The sequence below is a fragment of the Callithrix jacchus genome, chromosome 5 (genome assembly GCF_049354715.1).
Source record: "Callithrix jacchus isolate 240 chromosome 5, calJac240_pri, whole genome shotgun sequence".
Classification (NCBI taxonomy): domain Eukaryota; kingdom Metazoa; phylum Chordata; class Mammalia; order Primates; family Cebidae; genus Callithrix; species Callithrix jacchus.
Window position 1 is genome coordinate 94,230,030 of NC_133506.1, and position 24,944 is coordinate 94,254,973.

At 38.3% G+C, this 24,944-nt stretch overlaps 1 protein-coding gene and 1 pseudogene across 7 annotated transcripts in view; both read left to right on the forward strand.

Annotated features, from left to right (window-relative positions):
• The window catches only part of CLTC (clathrin heavy chain), a 79,800-nt gene that overhangs the window by 37,281 nt on the left and 17,575 nt on the right, over positions 1-24,944 (forward strand). For all 6 annotated transcript variants that reach the window (XM_008996958.6, XM_008996960.6, XM_008996959.5 and 3 more), the window contains 10 exons: positions 4,661-4,858; positions 5,625-5,825; positions 8,381-8,533; positions 9,328-9,450; positions 13,137-13,274; positions 13,518-13,682; positions 13,835-14,015; positions 16,079-16,242; positions 20,949-21,074; positions 23,053-23,195. In XM_008996958.6, coding sequence (XP_008995206.1) covers positions 4,661-4,858; positions 5,625-5,825; positions 8,381-8,533; positions 9,328-9,450; positions 13,137-13,274; positions 13,518-13,682; positions 13,835-14,015; positions 16,079-16,242; positions 20,949-21,074; positions 23,053-23,195 — 1,592 coding nt within the window. The remainder of the gene's footprint in view (positions 1-4,660; positions 4,859-5,624; positions 5,826-8,380; positions 8,534-9,327; positions 9,451-13,136; positions 13,275-13,517; positions 13,683-13,834; positions 14,016-16,078; positions 16,243-20,948; positions 21,075-23,052; positions 23,196-24,944) is intronic.
• LOC103793143 (splicing factor, proline- and glutamine-rich pseudogene) lies at positions 10,166-12,767 on the forward strand (annotated as a pseudogene). The gene has a single exon (XR_620108.5). The product of XR_620108.5 is annotated as a splicing factor, proline- and glutamine-rich pseudogene (transcript).

Sequence of the window (24,944 nt, forward strand, 5' to 3'; positions counted from 1 at the left end):
TTTGGGAACAATCCTGTACTTTAAAAGAGAAATTCCCCCCAACGTAATAAAATAGAAAATAAAATAACACATTACTGTTAGTTTGTTTCCAAAAAGTAAATGGTAACTTTGGGTATTAGAGAATAATATGTATCAAAGCATGATGTAAGCTTATAAAAAAGAAAATAATATATACCTAAAAATAGAGATGTGTGGCCAGGCGTGGTGGCTCAAGCCTGTAATCCCAGCACTTTGGGAGGCCGAGGCGGGTGGATCACGAGGTCAAGATATGGATACCATCCTGGTCAACATGGTGAAACCCCGTCTCTACTAAAAATACAAAAAATTAGCTGGGCATGGTGGCATGTGCCTGTAATCCCAGCTACTCAGGAGGCTGAGGCAGGAGAATTGCTTGAATCCAGGAGGCGGAGGTTGCGGTGAACAGAGATGGTGCCATTGCACTCCAGCCTGGGTAACAAGTGAAACTCCATCTCAAAAAAAAAAAATAGAGATATGTATGAATACAGAGTCTCGCTTTAATCCTGTCTCAGAGAGAGAAACTGGTGTATTGCCATCTCAGACTGCATATATGCTTTACTGTCAAAAGAAGTTATTCTCCATGGAAAGAAACAATTTAGGGTTATATTTGACAGACTCATATTCTTCTTAAGGGGTTTTCTGTTATCTCCAAGGCAGAGCAATTATCAGCTACAGGGATAAGAACTCTATTTACATCCCTTTTCCTAGCTCCTTAATTAAGCATTACTAACTATTTCATATTAGAAAGTGATACGTTTTAGTACCTCTTGTGGGATGCCTGGAAAGTTAATCAGTTTGATAGGGAAATATTATCTGTTCTAAATTTATAAACTTTGAAAAACCTCTTCACACCATCTAGCAAGTGGTTCTTTGTCATTTTAATCCCCTCCACCCCCAAATGGAGTCTTGCTCCATTACCCAGGCTGGAGTGCAGTGGCTCAGTCTCAGCTCACTGCAACCTCTGCCTCCTGAGTTCAAGCAATTCTCCTGCCTCAGCCTACCAAGTAGCTGGGATTACAGGTGCCCACCACCACACCTGGCTAATTTTTGTATTTTTAGTAGAGATGGGGTTTCACCATGTTGGCCAGGCTGGTCTCAAACTCCTAACCTCGTGATCTGCCTGCCTTGGCCTCCCAAAGGGCTGGGATTACAGCGTGAACCACTGGGCCCAGCCTACTTTAATATTAATAAGAATATTTTACCAGGAGGTATCTTAATTTTCTGAAAAATGGCTAAAAATTTTAAAACTTAATATTGTACTAGTCTTGCCTTTTACTTGTTTCCTCCAAATTAGCATGTTTTCCAGATAATGAACAAAGGAAGTAGATAGGTTTTGTTTCTCCTTGATTCAATTAATATTTGAAGATGTTATGTATATGAAGAGACAATTCCTTCATATACGGAAAGAGAGTCCATCCCTACCTACCCATGCTCCACCTTAACTCCAGACCTGGTTAGGTGCTTCTGCTTTATGCTCCTAGAACTTATGGTACCCTCCTCTTAACACTTACCATACTTACTAAAATTGTTTGCTTAGCTGTTGCAGTCATAATTCTTCATTAGAAAAAGAGATTGTCTTTAGTAAATTGTATTTCTAGCACCAGTCACTGTTTGTGACAAAAGCAGTTTTAAAAATTCAGTAGCTTTCAGGTATTCAGTTGTTAATGTCTCTCAGAAAAATCAAGAATAGGCCGGGCAGAGTGGTTCTCGCCTGTAATCCCAGCACTTTGGGAGGCTGAGGCAGGTGAATCATGAGGTCAGGAGATGAGACCATCCTGGCTAACATAATGTAACCCCGTCTCTACTAAAAATACAAAAAAAACATGAGCTGGGCATTGTGAGCCAGGCATGGTGGTACACTCCGGTAGTCCCAGTTCCTCAGGAGACTGAGGCAGGGGAATCACTTGAACCCAGGTGGCGCAGGTTGCAGTGAACCAAGATTGCACCACTGCACTCCAGCCTGGGCAACAGAGCCAGATTCTGTCTCCAAAAAACAAAAAAGGAAGAATAAGGCCCGGTGTGGTGGCTCATGCCTGTAATCCTAGCACTTTGGGAGGCCAACATGGGCAGATTGCCTGAGCTCAGGAATTCGAGACCAGCCTGGGCAACATGGTGAATCCCCATCTCTACTAAAAATACAAAAAATTAGCTGGCTATGGTGATGCATGCCTGTAATCCCAGCTAATTGGGAGTCTGAGGCAAGAGAATTGCTTGAACCTGGGAGGCAGAGGTTGCAATGAGCCGAGATTGTGCCGCTGTACTCCAGGCTGGGTGACAGAACAAGACTCTGTCTCAAAAAAAAAAAAAAAAAAATCAAGAATATATTGGCCTTTTTTGCTGAACTAGATTAGTGATAATTTAATAATTATGAATTTTTTTTTCTTTTAAAGAGACAGGGTCTTACTGTGTTGCCCAGACTGGTCTTGAACTTCTAGGCTCAAGTGATCCTCCTACCTCGGCTTCCTAAAGTGCTACGATTACAGGCATGAGCCACCATGCCTGGCCCCTTTTTGTTTCTGCTGTTGTGCTGATGTTTTAAGATAACGCTTGACCTAAAGTGTCTTGAATAATTTCACGATACATTCTTGGTATTCATAACCCTGATTCTAGGAACTTGTTGATTGTTACTTTCCCTTCCCTCCCACATTTTATGTGCCATCTGCTTTGAGTAAAGAGATGAGTGTTTAGTGTTTACAGTAACCTTAGGACCTCAGGCCTTTCTTCTACTCTTCTGCTAAAGTCTACTAACTTGGCATATCCCCTGAAGGAATGAGTATGTGGCTTCTATGCATTGAAAAAGCAAATTCAATTAAAGTGATGTTATAGTCAACATCTGGCTTAAATTCTGAATTTGATAGAACTGAGTACTTTAGAAGACATTGGAACCTTTTCTGTTCCCTGCAGTAGATCTTATTAAATATTGTTTGCTAGAAGTCTGCTATAATAATCTTTAAGTATGAAAAGGGTGAAACTGTGGATTCAATATTTGGGGAAACCTAAGGCAGCAATCAATAGGAAGCTTTAGAAAATGTAGTTGGAACTGGATTTTCTGTTGATCTTTTTCATTCTTTATAGGAGGTGAGATTTGAGTTAAGGTTGGGGCTCAGGAATGCAAATAACTATAGAGAAAGTAATTATTACTTCCTTTAAATAAGCCTTGAGGATGGAGGTCGGACCAACAGAAATAAAATATTAGAGGTTAAAATTTCTTCATTTTCCTTGAAAGGAGTAGTAGAACAGGCAGGGCAGACTGTTACCTATATATTTGGTTCACTGAGTTCTCAAGTATTTTTTAATTCTTGTTGATTTGGGGACAGAAATTTCCTATGTTCATTTATTCAACAAATTTGTTTTATGCCACACTAATTGCATATTGCTAGTAATACAATTAAACAAAGACAAGCCCCCTTCCCTCATGTGGAACAGTGACTGAGAATTATACAATTATATTAGGTTGAGAAATGCTGTTAGGGGTAATCTGAGTAGTTTATCAGCTAGGGCGTATAACTAGTTCTGCAGTGGAGAAAGGGATGGATGGGTGGAGAAGGACTCCCTTTCTCTATGGCAGTTGACAATAGTTCAGCTTTTGGGGCAAGCCAGAAAGTATTCTGTGGCATTGAGTGTTAATGAGGTTTGAGGGTAGGCACCTTTTCAAACAAGCAATTAGAAATTGTCCTTTGCTGATAATTGTATTTTTTTTTAAGCACCTACCATGTTCCTTGCATTATGATGAGTGCTTAATGATTCAGTGGTCCCTCCCTTCATTGAGTATATAATTTGGTCTCCAGGAATGAAAATGTAATTAATGAAAATTACTGAAAAAAATTCTTGCAAATAAAAATCCTAAAATTAAAAGGAGTGTACCTTAAATAACTTCTAAGTGAACCCTAGAGGTCATTTAGATGTCATAACTTCTTCCATGTCATTTTTCTGTAGGTTATCAAGATTGAAGTCCTCGAGAAGTTTTTTTTTTGTTTCTTTGAGACGGAATCTCGCTCTGTTGCCCAGACTAGAGTGCAATGGCACGATCTTGGCTCACTGCAACCTCTGCCTCCCGGTTCAAGCAATTCTCCTGCCTCAGTGTCCTGAGTAGCTAGGATTACAGACACATGCCACAATACCTGGCTAATTTTTGTATGTTTTTTTAGTAGAGATGGGATTTTGCCATGTTGGTCAGGCTGGTCTCGAACTCCTGACCTCGTAATCCACCTGCCTTGGCCTCCCAAAGTGCTGGGATTACAGGCATGAGCCATCAGGCCTGGCAAGAAGTTTTAAATATGTGGAGTTGTCTTTCAGAGCTCAATTAAGTGGGAATCTTAATCTTTGATACTGACTGTATTAAGAATTAAGAGATGGTATCAAAGCAGTTAGTTTGGACAATGAAGTAAGAAGTTATTCAGATTATAGGATGGCCATATTTTAGGAACCCCATAATGGCCTAGCACCCTATGACATTTGTCTTTGAATTAATTTCTTTTCCCTTGTCTTCCTTTCCTTCCTTCCTTTCTTTTATTATTTTTTAATGGCAGCATTAACAATTTCATTACCTTTGTAATACAGTATTAATTTGTTCTAAACAGATTTGGTATAATTTGTATCCAAATGAACGCACTGCAGCTATATTTTATTCTTTAAATTGCAGGTTTTGTCAGTGTGTGTGGAAGAAGAAAACATAATTCCTTACATCACCAATGTTCTACAAAATCCTGATTTGGCTCTGAGAATGGCTGTACGTAACAACTTAGCTGGTGCTGAAGAACTTTTTGCCCGGAAATTTAATGCTCTTTTTGCCCAGGGAAATTACTCAGAGGCAGCAAAGGTGGCTGCTAATGCACCAAAGGTAAAGAGTTAAGAAAATGAAGTTGTCAATGACATTAATCTAGTGTTAATATTCTGTTTCATACATTGCTAGAAAAGGAACCAGCTTTCTACAGAGAAACTGTTTTTAGGTTACATTTGGGTTACATTTTCCTTTAGTAGAATGTCTTGTCATTGCCTCTAGATTTGGTTAATTTTCTCTGGATTTGATTAGTTTTTATTAGATTATTGTTAGAAGGATATGTAGGTCTAACAAGCCTTTGCTTTACATAGATGTAATAATGTTTAGTTATTTGGTATAATACTGTTTGACTTCGTAAATGATAGTTACTGATAAGTTGGACATGAAATAAATCCTGTCCAATTTTATGGTGAATAGAGCTATCAAAATTAGTCTGAATTTATTCTCATCACTTTTGATGTTAGTTTATGGTGGACTGAATTAACACCTTACATTCCTGACCAATATTATGAAAGTTGTACTTAATATGAACTTAGGATACTACCTAGCTATAACTATTTTAGGATTATAATTATTCTCTTACACATTGACATTGCAATTAAGTTGATATATTTTTTATTCTGGATAATCTTATAACATTGAACCAGAGATATGAAAGATAGTGACTAAATATTTGCTCCAGATGGTGAAGATTTGAAACTTGATAGCTTGATGTGAATAGATAGACTCATTCCTTTAAGACTGACCTAACATTGATCTCTACAGGGCAATTAGTGTGATGTTTGGATCACTTTTGAAGAGTTTTTAACATTTCTCCTCCTTAAAGGGAATTCTTCGTACTCCAGACACTATCCGTCGGTTCCAGAGTGTTCCAGCCCAGCCAGGTCAAACTTCTCCTCTACTTCAGTATTTTGGTATCCTTTTGGACCAGGGACAGCTCAACAAATATGAATCCTTAGAGCTTTGTAGGCCTGTACTTCAGCAAGGGCGAAAACAGCTTTTGGAGAAATGGTTAAAAGAAGATAAGGTACGTTAAATTGTGTTGACATAATCTTGTTTTAATTGCATTAAATATGATGTTAGCAAGTTAAAATCATTTAGTCTGCACCAGAAATGTCTCCATTACTGCTTGTAGAAACAGAACAAAAACATACATTGTATAAGATTGGGTCACTTATTTCCTTTTGAAAATACATATGTATTTAATGGATATCGAGGTTAGATATCTTTCTTTTGTTTAAGTTTTTAAATGGTCCAGGATTCTTGCTTGGTGTTTAAAATAACCTGGAAGTCAACTGCTATCCTTTTGCTTTTAGAAAGCTTAGTATGAGATACTTAACCTCAGTATCCATCATATTTGTCAATATATGTGACTCATTTGGACATAGGAATGTACTCTTATCTACCACATTCCACACTTTAGATGCACATTAGTTCTACCCATACAAGTTTCATGTTTTCTTTTAGAATTTCTAAAGTATCATCAAACTTACCATATTTGCTGCTGGTAAACATGTTTGGGTAGACAAGGAAAATGTTATATAAAATGTTGGATCTGGCTTGGCGTGGTGGCTCATGCCTATAATTCTAGAACTTTGGGATCTGAGGTTGGGGGAACACTTAAGGTCAGGAGTTTGAGACTCGCCTGGCCAACATGGTGAAACCTCGCCTTTACTAAAAATATAAAAATTAGCCGGACATCATGGTGGGTGCCTGTAATCCCAGCTACTTAGGAGGCTGAGGCAGGAGAATCACTTGATCCCAAAAGGTGGAGGTTGCAGTGAGCTGATACTGCACCACTGCACTCCAGCCTGGGCGATAGAGCGAGACTCAATCTTAAAAAAAAAAAAAATGGATCTTAATAAGGCAGCACAACTATCTAATAGCAATAAGATACTGTCTCCCAGTGATTTCACAGAATGTTAGTGTTACATGGAAAAAATATTTAACTTGATTTCTTGAAGTTTATTTAAATATGAACCTATTCTAAATGTTAACTAGCTTTCTTTACAGTAGGTCTTCTCCATGCCTTTTATATTCACTCAGTACTTATTCAATATTTCTCTTTACACAGAGCATATAATGGTAGTACGTTTTCCTGAGCACCTTATTCTTTATGTGGAATAGTGACTGAGAAACAGACAAAGGATTTTGTTTGTTTGTAAGATAACAAGTTTCAACTGTCTATTAGTGTTAATTCTTTTCACACCACCATAAAAAAAAGGCCTTTCTCCTCAAAGTTGTAGTATGGAATTACCATTGTCAAAAACTGAGATAGTATTGCTTAAAGTACTCTGAATAGTGAATAACATTTAGTTATTATTCTTTCAGCATTAGTATATGTTAGTACAGTTTTTATATTATTAATTCTAAGTCCTTGTTTCTAGACCCAGCATTTGACAATTTTGTAAGATACTAGAGAATAGTACATTAGATTTGGGGTGCTTGGACAGGAGTCTCTGCTGGAGTAGCCACACTATCGAGTATCTGAGGTCCATCCTAATTGATTAAGATAAGGCAGGGCTGAGTTTGGTGGCTCACACCGGTAATTCCACTACTTTAGGAGGCTGAGGCAAAAGTATCACTTGATGCCAGGAATTTAAGACCAGCCTAGACAACACAGCAAGACCCTATTAAATAAATACATAAAAAAATAAAATAAAATAAATAAAAAACAAAGAAATAAATACATAATATTTTTTAAAAAGATAAGGGAGGGTGAGTACAGCCAAGGTAATTGATTTGACCTATGTAACAGGGTGAAAGCTCTTTAGGTATCATTAACCTTTTCTGTGAACAGTCATATGGGACCATTTTTGGTTTAATAAAAGAGACATTAACTATTTATTAATTAGCATGTTCAGTTCAATTTTTTATTTTCAGGAGTAAATATCATTTATAAGAGCTAGTCTCCAAAGTAGAAAATCAACTTTAATATGTAAACCAGAACTCTACGGAAATGAATTTCCAAATTGGGCAGCTGCATGAGTAAGGCAGATTGAATAACACAGACAAGAGTATCTGCTTGTCCACTACCTAAAAATTCTTAAAGAGTGTCCTTACTGCCCTATAAGCTTAAATCTAAGTCAAGCAGATGGAACTTAGATCTTTCAGAGATATAGGTTATACTCTGAGTTCAATAACTGTCTTTATGGTAAACCTCATCTGGCTTCTTCAGTGTCAAATTTTCATTTGATAGCATTACATTAAAAGTTGCTTTTTGTTTTTGAAAAATCGGGGCCATGTGATGTGAGTCTGATACCTGAATATTCTTCATAGTTAGAAGTACAAGAAGTATAAGATTCTGCTTTAAAGTACTTAAATTCCTAACAAGGTAGTTTATAGTATGTATCCAAATGCAATCTTTTTATCTTTAAGTAGGATTTGTGGAGAATTCAACTGAGACATTACTGTGACTACAAGATTAAGAGTTCACCAACCACAACCCCTGAATATTTATAATATATTCTGTAAAACTAAGTACCTCTCATACTAGTTATTATTTATAGTGGACATAGTGTCAACTGCTTATTTCTAAAACAGTTCATGGATCACTAAACAATCTTTTTTTCCCTTGGACAGCTGGAATGTTCTGAAGAACTGGGTGATCTTGTGAAATCTGTGGACCCTACATTGGCACTTAGTGTGTACCTAAGGGCTAATGTCCCAAATAAAGTCATTCAGTGCTTTGCAGAAACAGGTCAAGTCCAGAAGATTGTTTTATATGCTAAAAAAGTGAGTTCAGTTAAACAAATTCTCAGCATGAATTATTGAAACTGACAGAGAAATTAGCCTATATTAACTCTTGTTTACTTTAATAGTGAATTTTCTTTCATTTGCTTCAAAATGTATAAAAATTCTCTTACCCCTCATATCAAATTCATACTTGTTAAATGAAGACAATTACTCTTGCATGGCTTATCAGAATTTAAGAAAGCAGGGCCATATTTAACATGTTAGAACAAACTTTTCAAATAGTCATTCATTGAAAATGGATAAGCCAGGCTAGGTGTGGTGGCTTACGCCTGTAATCCCAGCACTTTGGGAGGCCAAGGCCGGCAGATCACTTGAGCTCAGGATTTTGAGATGACCAGCCTGGGCAATATGGTGAAACCCTGTCTTTATTAAAAATACAAAAAAAAAAAAAAAAAAAAAAAAAAAAAAAGCCGGGCATGGTGGTGTGTGCCTGTGGTCCTAGCTACTCAGGAGGTGAAGGTGGGAGGATCACTTGATCCCAGGGGGCAGAGGTTTCAGTGAACCGAGATTGCACCTCTGCACTCCAGCTTGCATGACAAAGCAAGACACTGTCCCAAAAAAAAAAAAAGAAAAAAGAAAATGGATAAGCCAATTATAAAAACTGACAGGTCTTTTTTCAAATATATCATCACCAAGGTCTAATTGCGCACCTTAAATTGAAAATGAATTTGTGCTTTCACCAGTAGTTCTATATTAGCAAGAAGTAGAAAAAGTCTTTAAATGCTATAAAATTGATACATAGCAGCAGCACCTAAGTCTTTCTTTGTTTATAGGTTGGATACACTCCAGATTGGATATTTCTGCTGAGAAATGTAATGCGAATCAGTCCAGATCAGGGACAGCAGTTTGCTCAAATGTTAGTTCAAGATGAAGAACCTCTTGCTGACATCACACAGGTAATGGCATTAAAATATATTTTGTAGAAGCTGATTGAAACGGAGAATGGGGACCAGCCGTGGTGATTCACGCCTGTAATCCCCATACTTTGGGATGATTGCTTGAGGCCAAGAGTTCGAGACCAGTCTGGACAACATTCTGAGACCTTGTCGCTATAAAAAATGTAAAAGTCGGCCGGGCGCGGTGGCTCACGCCTGTAATTTCAGCACTTTGGGAGGCCGAGGTGGGTGGATCACGAGGTCAATAGATCGAGACCATCCTGGTCAACATGGTGAAACCCCGTCTCTACTAAAAATACAAAAAAAAATTAGCTGGGCATGGTAGCGCATGACTGTAATCCCAGCTACTCGGGAGGCTGAGGCAGGAGAATTGCCTGAACCCAGGAGGAGGAGGTTGCCGTGAGCCAAGATCGCGCCATTGCACTCCAGCCTGGGTAACAAGAGTGAAACTCCGTCTCAAAAAAAAAAAAAAAAAAGAAAACGTCAGCTGGGTATAGTGGCACATGCCTGTGGTCCCAACCAGATGGCTGAAGTGGATGGAGAGCTTCAACCTAGGAGGTCGAGGCTGCAGTGAGCTGTGGTCGTACCATTGCACTCCACCCTGGGTGACAGAGTGAGACTCTCTCCAGAAGAAAAAAAAGAGAAAACTTACAGTTTGTAAAAATTACAGCTTTGTCATTCTATATGGATAAACTTCAAATGTCTTGCAAGAAAAAAAAGCAAGTTACAAAAGAATGGACAGTCTGAAACCGTCTGCATGTAATTTTAAAACACACAAAACAACTTATTTAGAGATGTGTATGTTAAAAATATGAAAAATACGGCCTGTGTCATCCGCCATTTTGTGAGAAGCAAGGTGGCCTCCACGTTTCCTGAGCGTCTTCTTCACTTCTGCCTCCACCGCCCCTTGACCACAGACATGTCTCGGGATCGGTTCCAGAGTCACGGCGGTGGTGGTGGTGGTTTCCACAGGCGCTGAGGAGGCGACGGCCGCGGAGGCCTCCACAACTTCTGTTCCCCGCCGCCCAGCATGGGCTTCAATCAGAACCGCGGCCCCATGGGTCCTGGCCCGGGCCAGAGCGGCCCCAAGCCTCCGATCCCACCACCGCCTCCACACCAACAGCAGCAGCAACCGCCACAGCAGCAGCAGCAGCCGCTGCCACCGCCGCAGGACTCTTGCAAGCCCATTGTTGCTCAGGTACCCGGTCCTGCTCCCGGAGTAGGCAGCGCGCCGCCAGCCTCCAGCTCGGCCCCGCCCACCACTCCGCTGACCTCGGGGACCCAGCCAGGGTCCGGGCCAGGCCCGACCCGGACCCCGCTGACCGCGGTCACCTCGGCCCCTCCCCGGACGCCGCCACCCACCCCGCCAAGCACTGGGGTCCCTACCACGCCTCCTCAGGCAGGAGGCTCGCCGCCTCCTCCCGCGACGGGCCGGGCCCAGGTCCGGGGACTAAGCAGGGCCCAGGCCCGGGCGGTCCCAAAGGCGGCAAAATGCCTGGTGGGCCAAAGCCAGGTGGCGGTCCGGGCCTAAGCACTCCTGGAGGCCACCTGAAGCCGCCGCAACGAGGCGGCGGTGAGCGTCGCGGGGGCCACCAGCACCACCCGCCCTACCACCAGCAGCACTACCAGTGGCCCCCCGCCCGTTGGGCCCAGCGGCCGCAGCAAGGAGAAAATCTCGGACTCGGAGGGGTTTTAAAGCCAACTTCTCTCTCTTGAGGAGGCCTGGAGAGAAAACTTACACACAGTGATGTCGGTTATTTGTTGGGAATCTACCTGCTGATATCACGGAAGATGAATTCAGAAGACTATTTGTTAAATATGGAGAACCTGGAAAAGATTTAATCAACAAAGGCAAAGGATTCGGATTTATTAAGCCTGAATCCAGAGCTTTGGCTGAAATTGCCAAAGCTGAGCTCGATGATACGCCCATGAGAGGTAGACAGCTTCGAGTTCGCTTTGCCACACATGCTGCTGCCCTTTTTGTTCATAATCTTTCACCTTACGTTTCCAGTGAACTGTTGGAAGAAGCCTTCAGCCAGTTTGGTCCTATTGAAAGGGCTGTTGTAATAGTGGATGATCGTGGAAGATCTACAGGGAAAGGCATTGTTGAATTTGCTTCTAAACCAGCAGCAAGAAAGGCATTTGAACGATGCAGTGAAGATGTTTTCTTGCTGACAACAACTCCTCGTCCAGTCATCGTGGAACCACTTGAACAGCTAGCTGATGAAGATGGTCTTCCTGAAAAACTTGCGCAGAAGAATCCGATGTATCAAAAGGAGAAACTCCTCGTTTTGCCCAGCATGGCACATTTGAGTACGAATATTCTCAGCGATGGAAGTCGTTGGATGAAATGGAAAAACAGCAAAGAGAACAAATGAAAAAAATATGAAGGATGCAAAAGACAAATTGGAAAGTGAAATGGAAGATGCCTATCATGAACATAGGCAAATCTTTTGCACCAAGATCTGATGAGACAACAGGAAGAATTAAGACGCATGGAAGAACTTCATAATCAAGAAATGCAGAAACGTAAAGAAATGCAATTGAGGCAAGAGGAGGAACTACATAGAAGAGAGGAAGAGATGATGATTCGTCAGCGTGAGATGAAAGAACAAATGAGGCGCCAAAGAGAGGAAAGTTATAGCCGAATGGGCTACATGGATCCAAGAGAAAGAGACATGAGAATGGGTGGCGGAGGAGCAATGAACATGGGAGATCCCTATGGTTCAGGAGGCCAGAAATTTCCACCTCTAGGTGGTGGTGGTGGCATAGGTTATGAAGCTAATCCTGGAGTTCCACCAGCAACCATGAGTGGTTCCATGATAGGAAGTGACATGCGTACTGAGCACTTTGGGCAAGGAGGTGCGGGGCCTGTGGGTGGACAGGGTCCTAGAGGAATGGGGCCTGGAACTCCAGCAGGATATGGTAGAGGGAGAGAAGAGTACGAAGGCCCAAACAGAAAAACCCCGATTTTAGATGTGATATCTAGGCTTTCATTCCAGTTTGTTTTGTCTTTTGTTTAGATACCAATCTTTTAAATTCTGACATTTTAGTAAGAAAGCTATCTTTTTATGGATGTTAGTAGTTTATTGACCTAATATTTGTAAATGGTCTGTTTGGGCAGGTAAAATTATGTAATGCAGTTGTTTGAAACAGGATAATTTTTTTTCTTACTTCCTTATTTTTTCTTTTTTTACTGTATAATGTCCTTCAAGTTATGGCAGTGTACCTTGTGCCACTGAATTTCCAAAGTGTACCAATTTTTCTTTTTTTACTGTGCTTCAAATAAATAGAAAAATAGTTATTAAAAAAAAAAAAATACATGGGGGTGATAAAACAGGATAGTGGTTGCTCCTAAGTGTGGGGAGAGGGAAGAGATGCATACCGGAAGTGTGAGTCTTCCAATTCAGAGTTCTTCATATTGTTTATGTTATTGTTTTTCAAAAGTTCGTAAAAATAAAGGTCTATCTGTTTGATTCTATTCTGCTAGTATGTAATATCTTGAAATATTTTAGTTGTTTTTATCAGAACTCAAAGTAACTATGTTCTCTAGAAGACAAAATTTGTTCTTAAAGCATTTATAGTGTCCAAATAAATTCTCAGGTAAAGAAAGAGTTTGTGCATAATTTTGTCTACATACTTTCCATAGTATCTTTAAACAATTTCTTTTATCTCTTTTTTTGCAGATTGTAGATGTCTTTATGGAATACAATCTAATTCAGCAATGTACCGCATTCTTGCTTGATGCACTGAAGAATAATCGCCCATCTGAAGGTCCTTTACAGACGCGGTTACTTGAGATGAACCTTATGCATGCGCCTCAAGTATGTGTTCTAATGTTTTTTAGGCATGTTTCCAATATTGCTTTAATAATTGTGCAGAGCATCTCAGATTGTTATTCAAAGCTACTGAGATGCCTACTCCTTATACAAGAAAATTTAGCTATTATATATTCTTTTGTACTTTCTTTTATCAGTTCACTATTAAACCTTAATATGTAATATGGATATTGAATTACTCATATAAATGGGATGGACAATAAACTTACCTTATTTGTGGTTTTACAGGTTGCAGATGCTATTCTAGGCAATCAGATGTTCACGCATTATGACCGGGCTCATATCGCTCAGCTGTGTGAAAAGGCTGGCTTACTGCAGCGTGCATTAGAACACTTCACTGATTTATATGATATAAAACGTGCAGTGGTTCACACCCATCTTCTTAACCCTGAGGTATTTTAGTTTCTTACCTAATAGATGGTGTTAGTTGTGATTAATAGGCACACTGAAAATGTGTTTGTAGTACTAAATATTAATAATTTCATACCTCCATGAGTTTCAACATTGTTTCATTTATTCATTCATTCATTTATTTTGTCTTGTAGTGGTTAGTGAATTACTTTGGTTCCTTATCAGTAGAAGACTCTCTAGAATGTCTCAGAGCCATGCTGTCTGCCAATATTCGTCAGAATCTGCAGATCTGTGTTCAGGTGGCTTCTAAATATCATGAACAACTGTCAACTCAGTCTCTGATTGAACTTTTTGAATCTTTCAAGAGTTTTGAAGGTAATTAGGAGTTTTTGAGTTTGTAAAAAGTACTTAAGATAGCCAAGAAGAGGTATGCTTATGATCAGGCTATTGGAAATTTTGTCTTTCTAAAAATTTGGTTCTATGGGACATTTTAATTTTTTAAGTTTTGTTATTCAGTAAATGTTGCCAGGCGTGGTGTCTCATGCCTGTAATCCCAGCACTTTGGGAGGCCGAGGTAGGCAGATCACAAGGTCAGGAGATCGAGACCATCCTGGCCAACATGGTGAAACCCCATCTCTACTAAAAATATAAAAATTAGCTGGGCGTGGTGGTACGTGCCTATAATCCCAGCTACTCTGGAGGCTGAGGCAGGAGAGTTGCTTGAACCTGGGAGTCGGAGGTTGCAGTGAGCCAAGATTGCGCCACTGCATTCCAGCCTAGCGACGGAGTGAGACTCTGTTTCAGGGAAAAATAATAATAATAATAATAATGTCATCAAGGCCCTTTTATATTGGATCCTAAGGATATGCAGTGAACAAGACCATCTGTTTGGATATTTTATAGATGAATTAAAGGTAGAATTTTAAGAGAAAAATATGTAGTGATGTTTAAATTGTAAAAAGTGAAAATACAGGTTGAGTGTCCCTAATCTGAAAATCCAAAATGCATCAAAGTTCAAAACTTTTTGAGTTCAAAGGAAATGCTTGTTGGAGCATTTCAGAAATTGGATTTTCAGATTAGAGATGTTGATCAGGTAAACATAATGTGAATATTCCAAAGTTCAAAAATCTGAAACATGTCTGGTCCCAAGCATTTGGATAAGGGATACTCAATCTGTACTAATGATCAGGTTTAATAACATTTTATGCTTATATATCTGAGTCTTATAATGGCAGGTGATTCTAGCCAAGGGCATTTTGTGGTTTGTCATTAGCAGGATTTCTCAACCTTAGAACTAAGTAGACATTTAAGGCTAAACAATCATTGTAGAGAGGTATTCCCATACTTGTAGAATATTTAGCAGCATTCCTGGTTTCTGCCCACTAGAAACTGAGCCCATCAGCTCCAGTTGTGACAACCAAAAATGTCTTCAGACATTGTCAAATGTCACCTGTGAGGAAAATCACCTCAGTTGAGAACCACTGCTGTACAGGGTACTAACATAATCACTGTTGGGTGACTAAGTTCTGGTCCCCAGTTACCTTTCTCTCCTCTTTTTAGTAGTAGTGCTCTATTGAGAAGGGGTAAGAGATTCTACTAGTTTTCTTCATTTTCCCAGTTTCAAAAATGTTAACTCTGCACTAAATTTACACTGTTTAGTACAGTAGACACTAGCCATATGTAGTAGCTATTGCCATTTAAAGTTATTAAAATATAAAATTTAATATTTAGTTACTCAGTCACTCTAGCCACATTTCAAGTGCTTAATAGCCACATGTGGTTAGTGGCTTTATATTGGAGGGCAAAGGTAAAATTTTCATCATTGCAGAAAGTCCTTCTGAAAAATACTGCACTAAATTCTTCCCAAATTATTTTGTATGTTTCCTATCAACTACATATTGAAAAACACCATGTATTGGGGTCTTCATTTAAAATTTTCCAGATAAGGGCACAGTGGTTTATGCCTTTAATAATCCCAGTGCTTTGAGAGGCTGAGGCAGGAGGATTGCTTGAGGCCACAAACTCAAGACATAGCAAGACCCCATCTTTACCAAATTTCTTAAAAATTAGCCTAGCATCGTGGCATGTACCTGTCTAGCTACTCAAGAGGTTGAGGCAGGAGGATTGCTTGAGCCCAGGACTTTGAGGCTGCAGTGAGCTATGATCATGCCACTGTACCCCAGCCTGGGTAACAGAGTCCTGTCTCAATAAAAAGAAAAAAGGAAACATTGGGTTGAATTGTCCGTTCTTTAGGATTAAAGTGCAAATCCATTTTACTGATCTGATCAATGGAAAAATTAGTATTTTTATTGAGCTTTTTAAGCAACCAGTTTATATTTGGGAGTACTCAATATAACAGTTTTTTAATTGCATAAATATTTTTCAGTCATTCTCAAAAATGTGCCTATGCTTAATTGTAATTACTTGTTTCTTTTAAGGTCTCTTTTATTTTCTGGGATCCATTGTTAACTTTAGTCAGGACCCAGATGTGCACTTTAAATATATTCAGGCAGCTTGCAAGACTGGGCAAATCAAAGAAGTAGAAAGAATCTGTAGAGAAAGCAACTGCTATGATCCTGAGCGAGTCAAGAATTTTCTTAAGGTAAGTGGTTTTGAGTAACGTGTTTTCCAGTTGGATTCCAGATCAGCAGTTCTACAGGGGTTTGGTTGTAGTTCATAAATATTTTTTCCCTAAATGTGAAATTCTTAGCATTCTTTAAGTTGTGTTGGATTATTTCTTCCAAACATAATGCTCTGTGGTTTCCTTTGAAATACAGAAGGAAATTGGTGAGTAAGAATGACCATCTCTTTAACAGAAGGAAAAAAAGCACTATTTCAAAGGAATTTCCTTTAATTTTGGACAGAAAAATTTTGAAAAGTGATTTATACTTTCAATGTCGTTTTAGAATCATTTAGGCTTTTGAATATTAACATCAGCTTGCCCTTCATATCATTTTGAGGAGGCTCTATTGTAGACAAAGGGATCAGTTGTCAAGAAATATATAGGTTTACCTTTCATCAAGTTTGCCCAACTCTAGAAATGAAAATATTATTATTCATATGTAATTCATAAATTAAAGGTAAGATCAAACAAAAAAAAGCTTAGCTTTGTGACACATGAAATCAGTTATAGAGAAGTAAGGACCACCTGTGATGCAGGGATGAGTAATGATTGAGAGATTCTGAACTCTAGAAGATCCCTAAGGGCAGTTAATTTTGTTTAATGTTTAACTTAGCTTTAGCTTTATTCTTGTAACTATCAGTTACTTTGTGAGGGAAATAAAGCTTTAAAGTTGAAAGCTATCTGTAAAAGACCAGGAAAACTAAAGAACACTTAGATTACTGCTCTCTCTCAGTCTAGTATACGTGTGTTTTATATGTATAATATATATATAAAATGATTGTTATATATAATCAATATATATATATATTACATATATATAAAATGATTCCTGAGACTTTAGAGAAAGTTCTGAAGTATTTTTTGTTTTAGAAGAATTTTAAATTACAAGTGAAACCAAAATGTTTATTGTAGAATACAGTACAAAAAGTGGGCTTTTTCTGCTCCCAAACTCATCATTTGTGCCTGTGATTGCATTGGCAGATAGTTCTTTTGAAGAATTTACTACCTGGGCTCTAGATTAAATAGCAAAACCCTTAGGGGTTTTAGTGTAATGGAGTAGTCAAAATGTTGAAATTGCTGTATATGTTAGATTAAAAGATACACTTTTCAAAAAAGTATAGCTTTATAAAGTCTTGGCCATCAAGAATATTCTGGATAACCTAGCTAGTATGATATGTTTAGACCAAAACTTTCCGGTGTTGAAAAACCCCTCCAAATGAGAAAGATTTGATACTCTATGCTTGGCTAACGTACCCATACTACTGATTCACTTCCTTCTTTTGAGTATCATTATTGTTTTCTTAAAAAAGAAAAAAACTACTACTAGATTCTTTGGGGGCAGGGGGTGTTGGGTTTTTTTGTTGTTTTTGAGCTTTTAAGTTCAGGGGTGCATGGGCAGGTTTGTTACGTAGGTAAACTTATGTCATGGGGATTTGCTGTACAGATTGTTTTGTCACCCAGGTATTAAACCTACCACCCATTAGTTATTTTTCTTGATCATTTCCCTCCTCCCACCTTCCACCCTTCAGTAGGCCCAGTGTGTGTTGTTCCTCTTTGTGTCCATGTGTTCTCATCATTTAGCTCCCACTTACTAGTAGGAACATAGAGTATTTGGTTTTCTGTTACTGTGTTAATACTACCAGATTCTTACATGATTTCTTTTTGTTTTTATTGAGTCCTCAGCTTTTATGCTTAAACATAACTTCCTTAGCTTTGGATTTTAATATTTGAGTTATATGCATGAAAGGCAAATGAAATTAACTATTATTTGATTATAACATTTGTGAGTTTTAAATAAATCCTCTAGCAAAGAAATAAAGAATCCTCTGGGTACCATGATGATACTGCCTTAGGTTTGTATAGCCCATGGGATCTCATCAGATGAAGATTTCCCCTCCATCTTGTGAATTAGGTGCAAGCCTGATACAGTAGGGATGTGGATGTGGATTATGAGCTTTTAGTGTCAGTCAGACCTGTTTCAAATTCTACTTAGCTATTGTTTGTTCATTCAGTATACGTCTAGCTGTTACCTCAGGCAAGTTAATGAATGTACCTCAGCCTCAGTTTCTTCAACCATAGGCTATGTTTGTTTACCAAGTACCTGTATGCTATAGATGTTTAGGCAGTAACTATTACTGATAAGTGATAAGCCTTGGGAAAAAGGTGGAGTGAGCCTAAACGGGATTTCTGTTAGGCAAGTATTTCTTTGATTTCGAGTTGTACCTGACTTTTTGTAGGAATTTACTGCCAGCCAGGATTAGAGGTAGATTTTAGTATCTTATTTTTACATAATTTGAGATGGGAGCTCAGTACTGAGATGCAACTATCATTCATCCTCTGATGCCAGTGTTGAGAATGAACGTATTAGATTCTTTGTTAACCTGTAGTACATAGTTACAATGCCTCTTATCACTGTTCTTAAACTTAATTTTAGAGGTACTAGTTACATGATAATTTACTGGTGTTGTATGTAAACTCTATGTCATAAGAAAAATCCTCTGACTCCGATCTTGACTATTTGAGTGCCAATTGTGTGTTAGCCACCAGGAATAAAGAGATTGATAGAACATAACTTCTCCTTTAAGGTTCCCTGTGAGCAGAGTAAAATTGTGTCATTCGCATCATTTGGCTCATGCCCTAAGTTTGTAAACTGTAAGCTCTCTGTAGAAAGCATGTAACTGTTCATCAGACCCATGATCTGCACCTTGCTACCTTTGATCTTATTTTCTACCTTTCTTTCTTTCCTTCCTGGTTTAGCTTCAACCACACTGGCCTGCTTGCTATTCCTGGAACTCCCCCAACCCTGTCTGCCCAAGAGCCTTTGCTTGTGCCTTGCACTACTACTTTCTCATGACCTCCTTTACCTTCTTTGGGTTTCTGATTGAGTGTTGTAAGAGAGGATGTCTCAGGTTGCCCTGTGTAAAATAGAACCCATTCCTACCCCATTTTGCTTTTCTTTTTAACACCACTGTGAGACATCTCCGTCCACTAGAATGTAAGTTCCTTAAGAGAATGGACTTTGCTTCCTTTGTTCCCTGCTGTATCTCCAGTACCTAAGAACAGAGTCTGATACTTAGGTATTCATAAATATTTGTCAAATGAACAAATATATGTTAAAGAAAACCTCTGACTATGTTAATGTAATTTCAAATTTGACCTTAAAATCTTTAACCATTATAACTGGGGGTTAATTAAACATTTAGTAATTTTTTAATACTTTAATATTTAGTAAATATTAAAATTTTTAATATTTTAAAAGTGTTAATAACATTTCTACCATGTATAAAATCATGTGCAAACTTTAGCAATCAAGAAAATAACCTAGATTTTGTCTACTTTTTAAATCTGAAATTTTCTTTTGGAATACAGTTAGTATTTCACACAAGTGGAGTTATTTGCCACAGAAGTTTAAACACCTATTCATGAAAACAGAGTAATAATAGATTTGTACGTGATAAAGTACACAATATTTTATATGTGTGTAAGATGACTAGTGTGTTGATCCATACTTTGATGTTCTTTTAGTAGGAAAAACATGACATACTAAAATGTTTATATCGATACAGACAGATTCTAGAAATGATCAAAACAGCTATTAGTGCAGAGTTTCCATGGTGTTAAACAATACTTGCTTTAGACCGTCCTTAATGTGGAAAATCTGCAGCTTTACAGACATTATTTTCTAATTTAGGATGGCTAAATTAAAATTAAGATTTACTTTGGTGTTCTTTGGAACACTTCATAGAGTAGTCTTTGTGTTATTTATAATTGAACAACTAATATCCCCTAGGCTCAGGAGCCATTTTATTCTAACCTTGAAAATAATGTTCTTAGTGGCTATCATTGGGGAAAGTTCTACCCTGCTTAATTCTATTTCCCTAATAGACTGTTAGAGGAATCATTTATTGAGGAATGTTTCACTGTGTATAAATGAATTCCTGATGGAAACTGTTGTTTTTTGTGCTGTACCTTATGTCTGTGGAATGTAACAGGACATGTATCAGGTAAATGCCCAGTACAGGTTTTACTTACCTTGTCTATAACATCTTCTGTGTCAATCTATAAGTAGGATTGTAGTTTGGTATCTGTAATGGTAAAAGCAGTTGGCAATTTAAAGATGTCTTTTCTTTAAATGCTGGGTTTTTTTTGGCCTTTTTCTTATGGCCACATGTGATCACCATTATGCTGCTCCTTGCAGGCTTTGTTATAATAGAGTATTAGAGGCTGATCATATAGACTGGATTTGGGGAGGGATAGAAAATCATTAGTTTGAAACAAATGTGAGCAATTTATGCCATATTTTTGACAATGTGACTATAAAGTTGATTTCAAATACGGTTGAAGTGTTACTATTAATGAAAGTCCCAGTGTGGTAAATTTATCATCTGAGAGCCACTGCTGGCTCAAGTATCTTAATTTGTTACTCTTGTTTTTTGGTAAAGGTTGTATATGGGAAAGACCAAAAAGACCTGATATCTTGCTGTGTGAATAAATATTGCTTAGTAAAATTTTACTGAAACTGGGATGTACACACTCAACTATTAGGACATTTCTTTCTTTAACAGAAGAGCCATGTTTGTGTGAGCCTCTCTTGTCAGTGTAGAACAGAGTCTCATATTTTACATAGATTTGATACCTGAAAGAGGGAGAAAATTAAAACTTCCTTTTGTTTTTTTTTTTTTCAGGAAGCAAAACTAACAGATCAGCTACCACTTATCATTGTGTGTGATCGATTTGACTTTGTCCATGATTTGGTGCTTTATTTATATAGAAATAATCTTCAAAAGTATATAGAGATATATGTACAGAAGGTAAGTAATACGTAGGTAATTTAAAGGTATAATCTTACTATTGATTTTATTTCTCATATTCTGAAAATCCTTTTGAAACTCTGTGCTCAATAAGAGTGGTCTGCAGCTTTTAATGTGAGTTTTGTTTGTTTTGAGACAGGGTCTTGCTCTGTCACCATCCTGGAATACAATGGCACAATCAGCCCATTCTAACTTTAAACTCCTGGGCTCAAGTAATTCTCCTGCCTTAGCCTCCCAAGTATCTGGGACTGCAGGTGCATACTACCATGCCCAGCTACTTTTAATAATTTTTTCCCAAGCAGAATCCTTCCTTGGATTAAAATTTTACATGCTTTCCTAGCAAGCTGATTCAGGGAAGGGAAAAAAAATATGCATGCCAAGTGTGTAAAATAGAGGAGTAGAACTGATATTGTTGAAAAAGTTGGGTGGCCTAGGGCCCTACTAACCTGATAGGCCCTGAGGTATCAGTGTAGAAGTTCTAGGAGAGAGATCCAAGATGGCCGATCACTAGCAGCTCAGGCTTGTAGCTCCCAGTGAAAGCGCAGAGAATGAGAGGACGCCACACTTTCAGACAAATTTTTGTTGCTCACCGACCAGAAGATTCCCAGCGGAGGAGCCCCACAGGTCGCCAGTGCGACTCTTGTGGCCGGTGCGGCTGTTCTCAGTGCAGAGTAAACGGGACTGGGTCCACTTTTGGTTGATGTTTGGAGCTCCATGAAGGCAGAGTCGCCCATTCAGCTGATTGAAGAAAGGATTCAGGAGGGAAGCCAGACGGGAGACTCCCGGGCAGAAAAACACAGAGAATCTTGATGCCACTGTTTTAACCAGCACAGTGGATTGCTCAGATTTCAGCGCTGGGAATTAACAAGTTGGATGTCCACTCGGAGACCTAATTTGAAAGTGGGTAATTACAAAGACGACAGGTGGATAAATTTACAATGACGGGAAGAAACCAGCATAAAAAGGCTGAGAATACTCAAAATCAGAATGCCTCTCCCTCTACAGAGGATCACAGTTCCTCATCAACAAGGGAACAAGGCCTGATGGAGAACGAGCGCGTTCCAGTAACAGAATTAGGCTTCAGAAGGTGGATAATAAGAAACTTCTGTGAGTTAAAAGAACATGTTGTAGCCCAATGTAAATAAACTAAGAACTGGCTGGGCGCCGTGGCTCAAGCCTATAATCCCAGCACTTTGGGAGGCCAAGGCGGGTGGATCACGAGGTCAAGAGATCGAGACCATCCTGGTCAACATGGTGAAACCCCGTCTCTACTGAAAATACAAAAAATTAGCTGGGCATGGTGGCGCGTGCCTGTAATCCCAGCTACTCGGGAGGCTGAGGCAGGAGACTTGGCTGAACCCAGGAGGCAGAGCTTGCAGTGAGCCGAGATCATGCCATTGCACTCCAGCCTGGGTAACAAGAGCGAAACTCTGTCTCAAAAAAAAAAAGAAAGAAACTAAGAACCTTGAAAAAAAGTTTGACAAAATCCTAACAAGAATAGACAATTTAGAGAGGAATGTAAGTGAATTAATGGAACTGAAGAATACAAGAATGCCGCAAAGTATGCACAGGTTTTAACACTCAAATTGATCAAGCAGAAGAAAGGATATCAGAGGTCAAAGACCAACTTTATGAAGTGAAACGAGAAGACAAGATTAGAGAAGAAAAAGTAAAAAGGAATGAGCAAAGTCTCCAAGAAAAATGGGACTATGTGAAAAGACCTAATTTACGTTTGATAGGTGTACCTGAATGCCATGAAAAGAATGAATCCAAGCTGGAAAATATTCTTCAGGATATTATTCAGGAAAACTTTCCTAACCTAGTAAGGCAGGACAATACTCAACTCCAGGTAATACAGAGAACACCACAAAGATATTCCTCAAGTAGAGCAACCCCAAGACCACATAAATGTTTTTTTTAATTCTTCTTTGCTTTTCTTATTAACATAATGACATTCTTCTTTTTTTTTTAACCACAGGTGAATCCAAGCCGACTTCCTGTGGTTATTGGAGGATTACTTGATGTTGACTGTTCTGAAGATGTCATAAAAAACTTGATTCTGGTTGTAAGAGGTCAATTCTCCACTGATGAACTTGTTGCTGAAGTTGAAAAAAGAAACAGGTGTAGTACCATTTTAACGGCGATAAGTTAGTCTCTCTTAGCATGGTAATAAAAATACAGGTAGTCATTTGTTCCAAAGCTACTCAATAACATGGAGAATAATTTCCTGAAGACACCAAACGTAGAGGTGATAAACTAGCTGATAGCGCCAGAAAAAAAGTCTGTTTTCTGAAACATTATAGCTGTCATAGGAAATCTGTTAACCTGGTTGATCATTTTTTTGGCATGTTTATAATTACAGCTATGTGGTTTGACTTTATATGTTTTTAATATAAACTATGTAGTAAGTCTCCTTTTTAGTTAGGTGTGATAACAATATATTTAACAACTAATTCTTTACTGATTAAATAATGTGGTATTTTCAACCTGAGAAAGCTGATTAAAAAAAACAAATAGTGTGGTGTTTGTTCAAGAGTGAGGCAAAAGTTCCCTGTGCAACTCTTGAGTTAAACTGACGTTTAGTTTATAGTACCTTAATATGATAATATATATTTCCAATAGAATATAGTGTAAGCGCTTCTAAAACTCACAGACTGTGAAGTCTTTTTTTAGCTGGAACATTCTGAGGAACTAGTGTTTAGGAAGTACCTCATAAATGAGGTTGATGAGGTGATATGCTCGTGGAAAGTTCCGCTGTTTATATGAGAAGAAATTAAGAAAGCCTGTGGGATTTAATTTTAACCTGAGTTGGTATAGGTGACCTACTGATTATATTCTTACAATTTATATTAGAATGTTTTTTTTTTCCCCACAATCAATGCTTCAAATAGAATGTTTCAAACATGGAAAAATTTTGCATTTAAGGGTAATATACAGTTAATACTGACTTAAAGGTTTGAGCCTAGTTTCAAGTGATTTTATGTCATAACAATTTAACGTTTAAAAAGAGGTTCAGTTGAGTCTTAAATCTATTACCTGAAAAGAATCTTACTGCATATTCCAAGCAAATGGCAGTTACAGTTCGATAATTTAGTCTTTAAGTGACAAATTATATTCTGAAAAGCTAGGTTCACATCTAAGTCACTAGTCTACACATGCCTTAGCTAATTTTTATTCTTTAAGTTGACATGGCACATATTGGGTTGCACACGTTTAGAGGAGCTGGATTTTTCCCTCTATTTATTAAAATTAAGTATCTTCTCCCTAAGGGGAGTGTTATAATAACTATATGAATTTGATAGCCGAAATAACAGAATAATGCTTTTTCTTTGGCTGCTGTTAATGTTTAAATCATCAGTAAAAGAGGCTTGGGCCAGGTGTAGTGACATGTGCCTGTAGTCCCAGCTTCTGGGGAGGCTGAGGCAAGAGGATCACTTGAGCCCCACTGCACTCCACCTTGAGCAACATAAGACCCTGTCTTTAAAATAAAAATAAAATTAAAAATAAAAGGAGGGATGGTCATCAGAACTATCAAAACAAGCCATAGTATAGCAAAACTGCTCCTTGATGGCTACAACTACTAAATCCAGAGCTTCTAAAGCTACCAGATTTTATTGCCAGTATGTATTTAGGGTTTGGCTGCAGGTAATGCTATATGTTAATTGTGTTAAGAGCTGAAAGAACTCTCAGATAATCTGGCCTATGTAATATCACATCCCCATCCTATCTATAAACAAAATGTTCCAAAGTCAAGATAGTTTGTGTGTTATAAAGAAAGGACACTGTGTGAATCTCTACACTTTTATTCAGATATAAGCAGGTAGGTATATCATATAGCAGATAAATCTCGGAGAGTGAAAATAGTCTTAT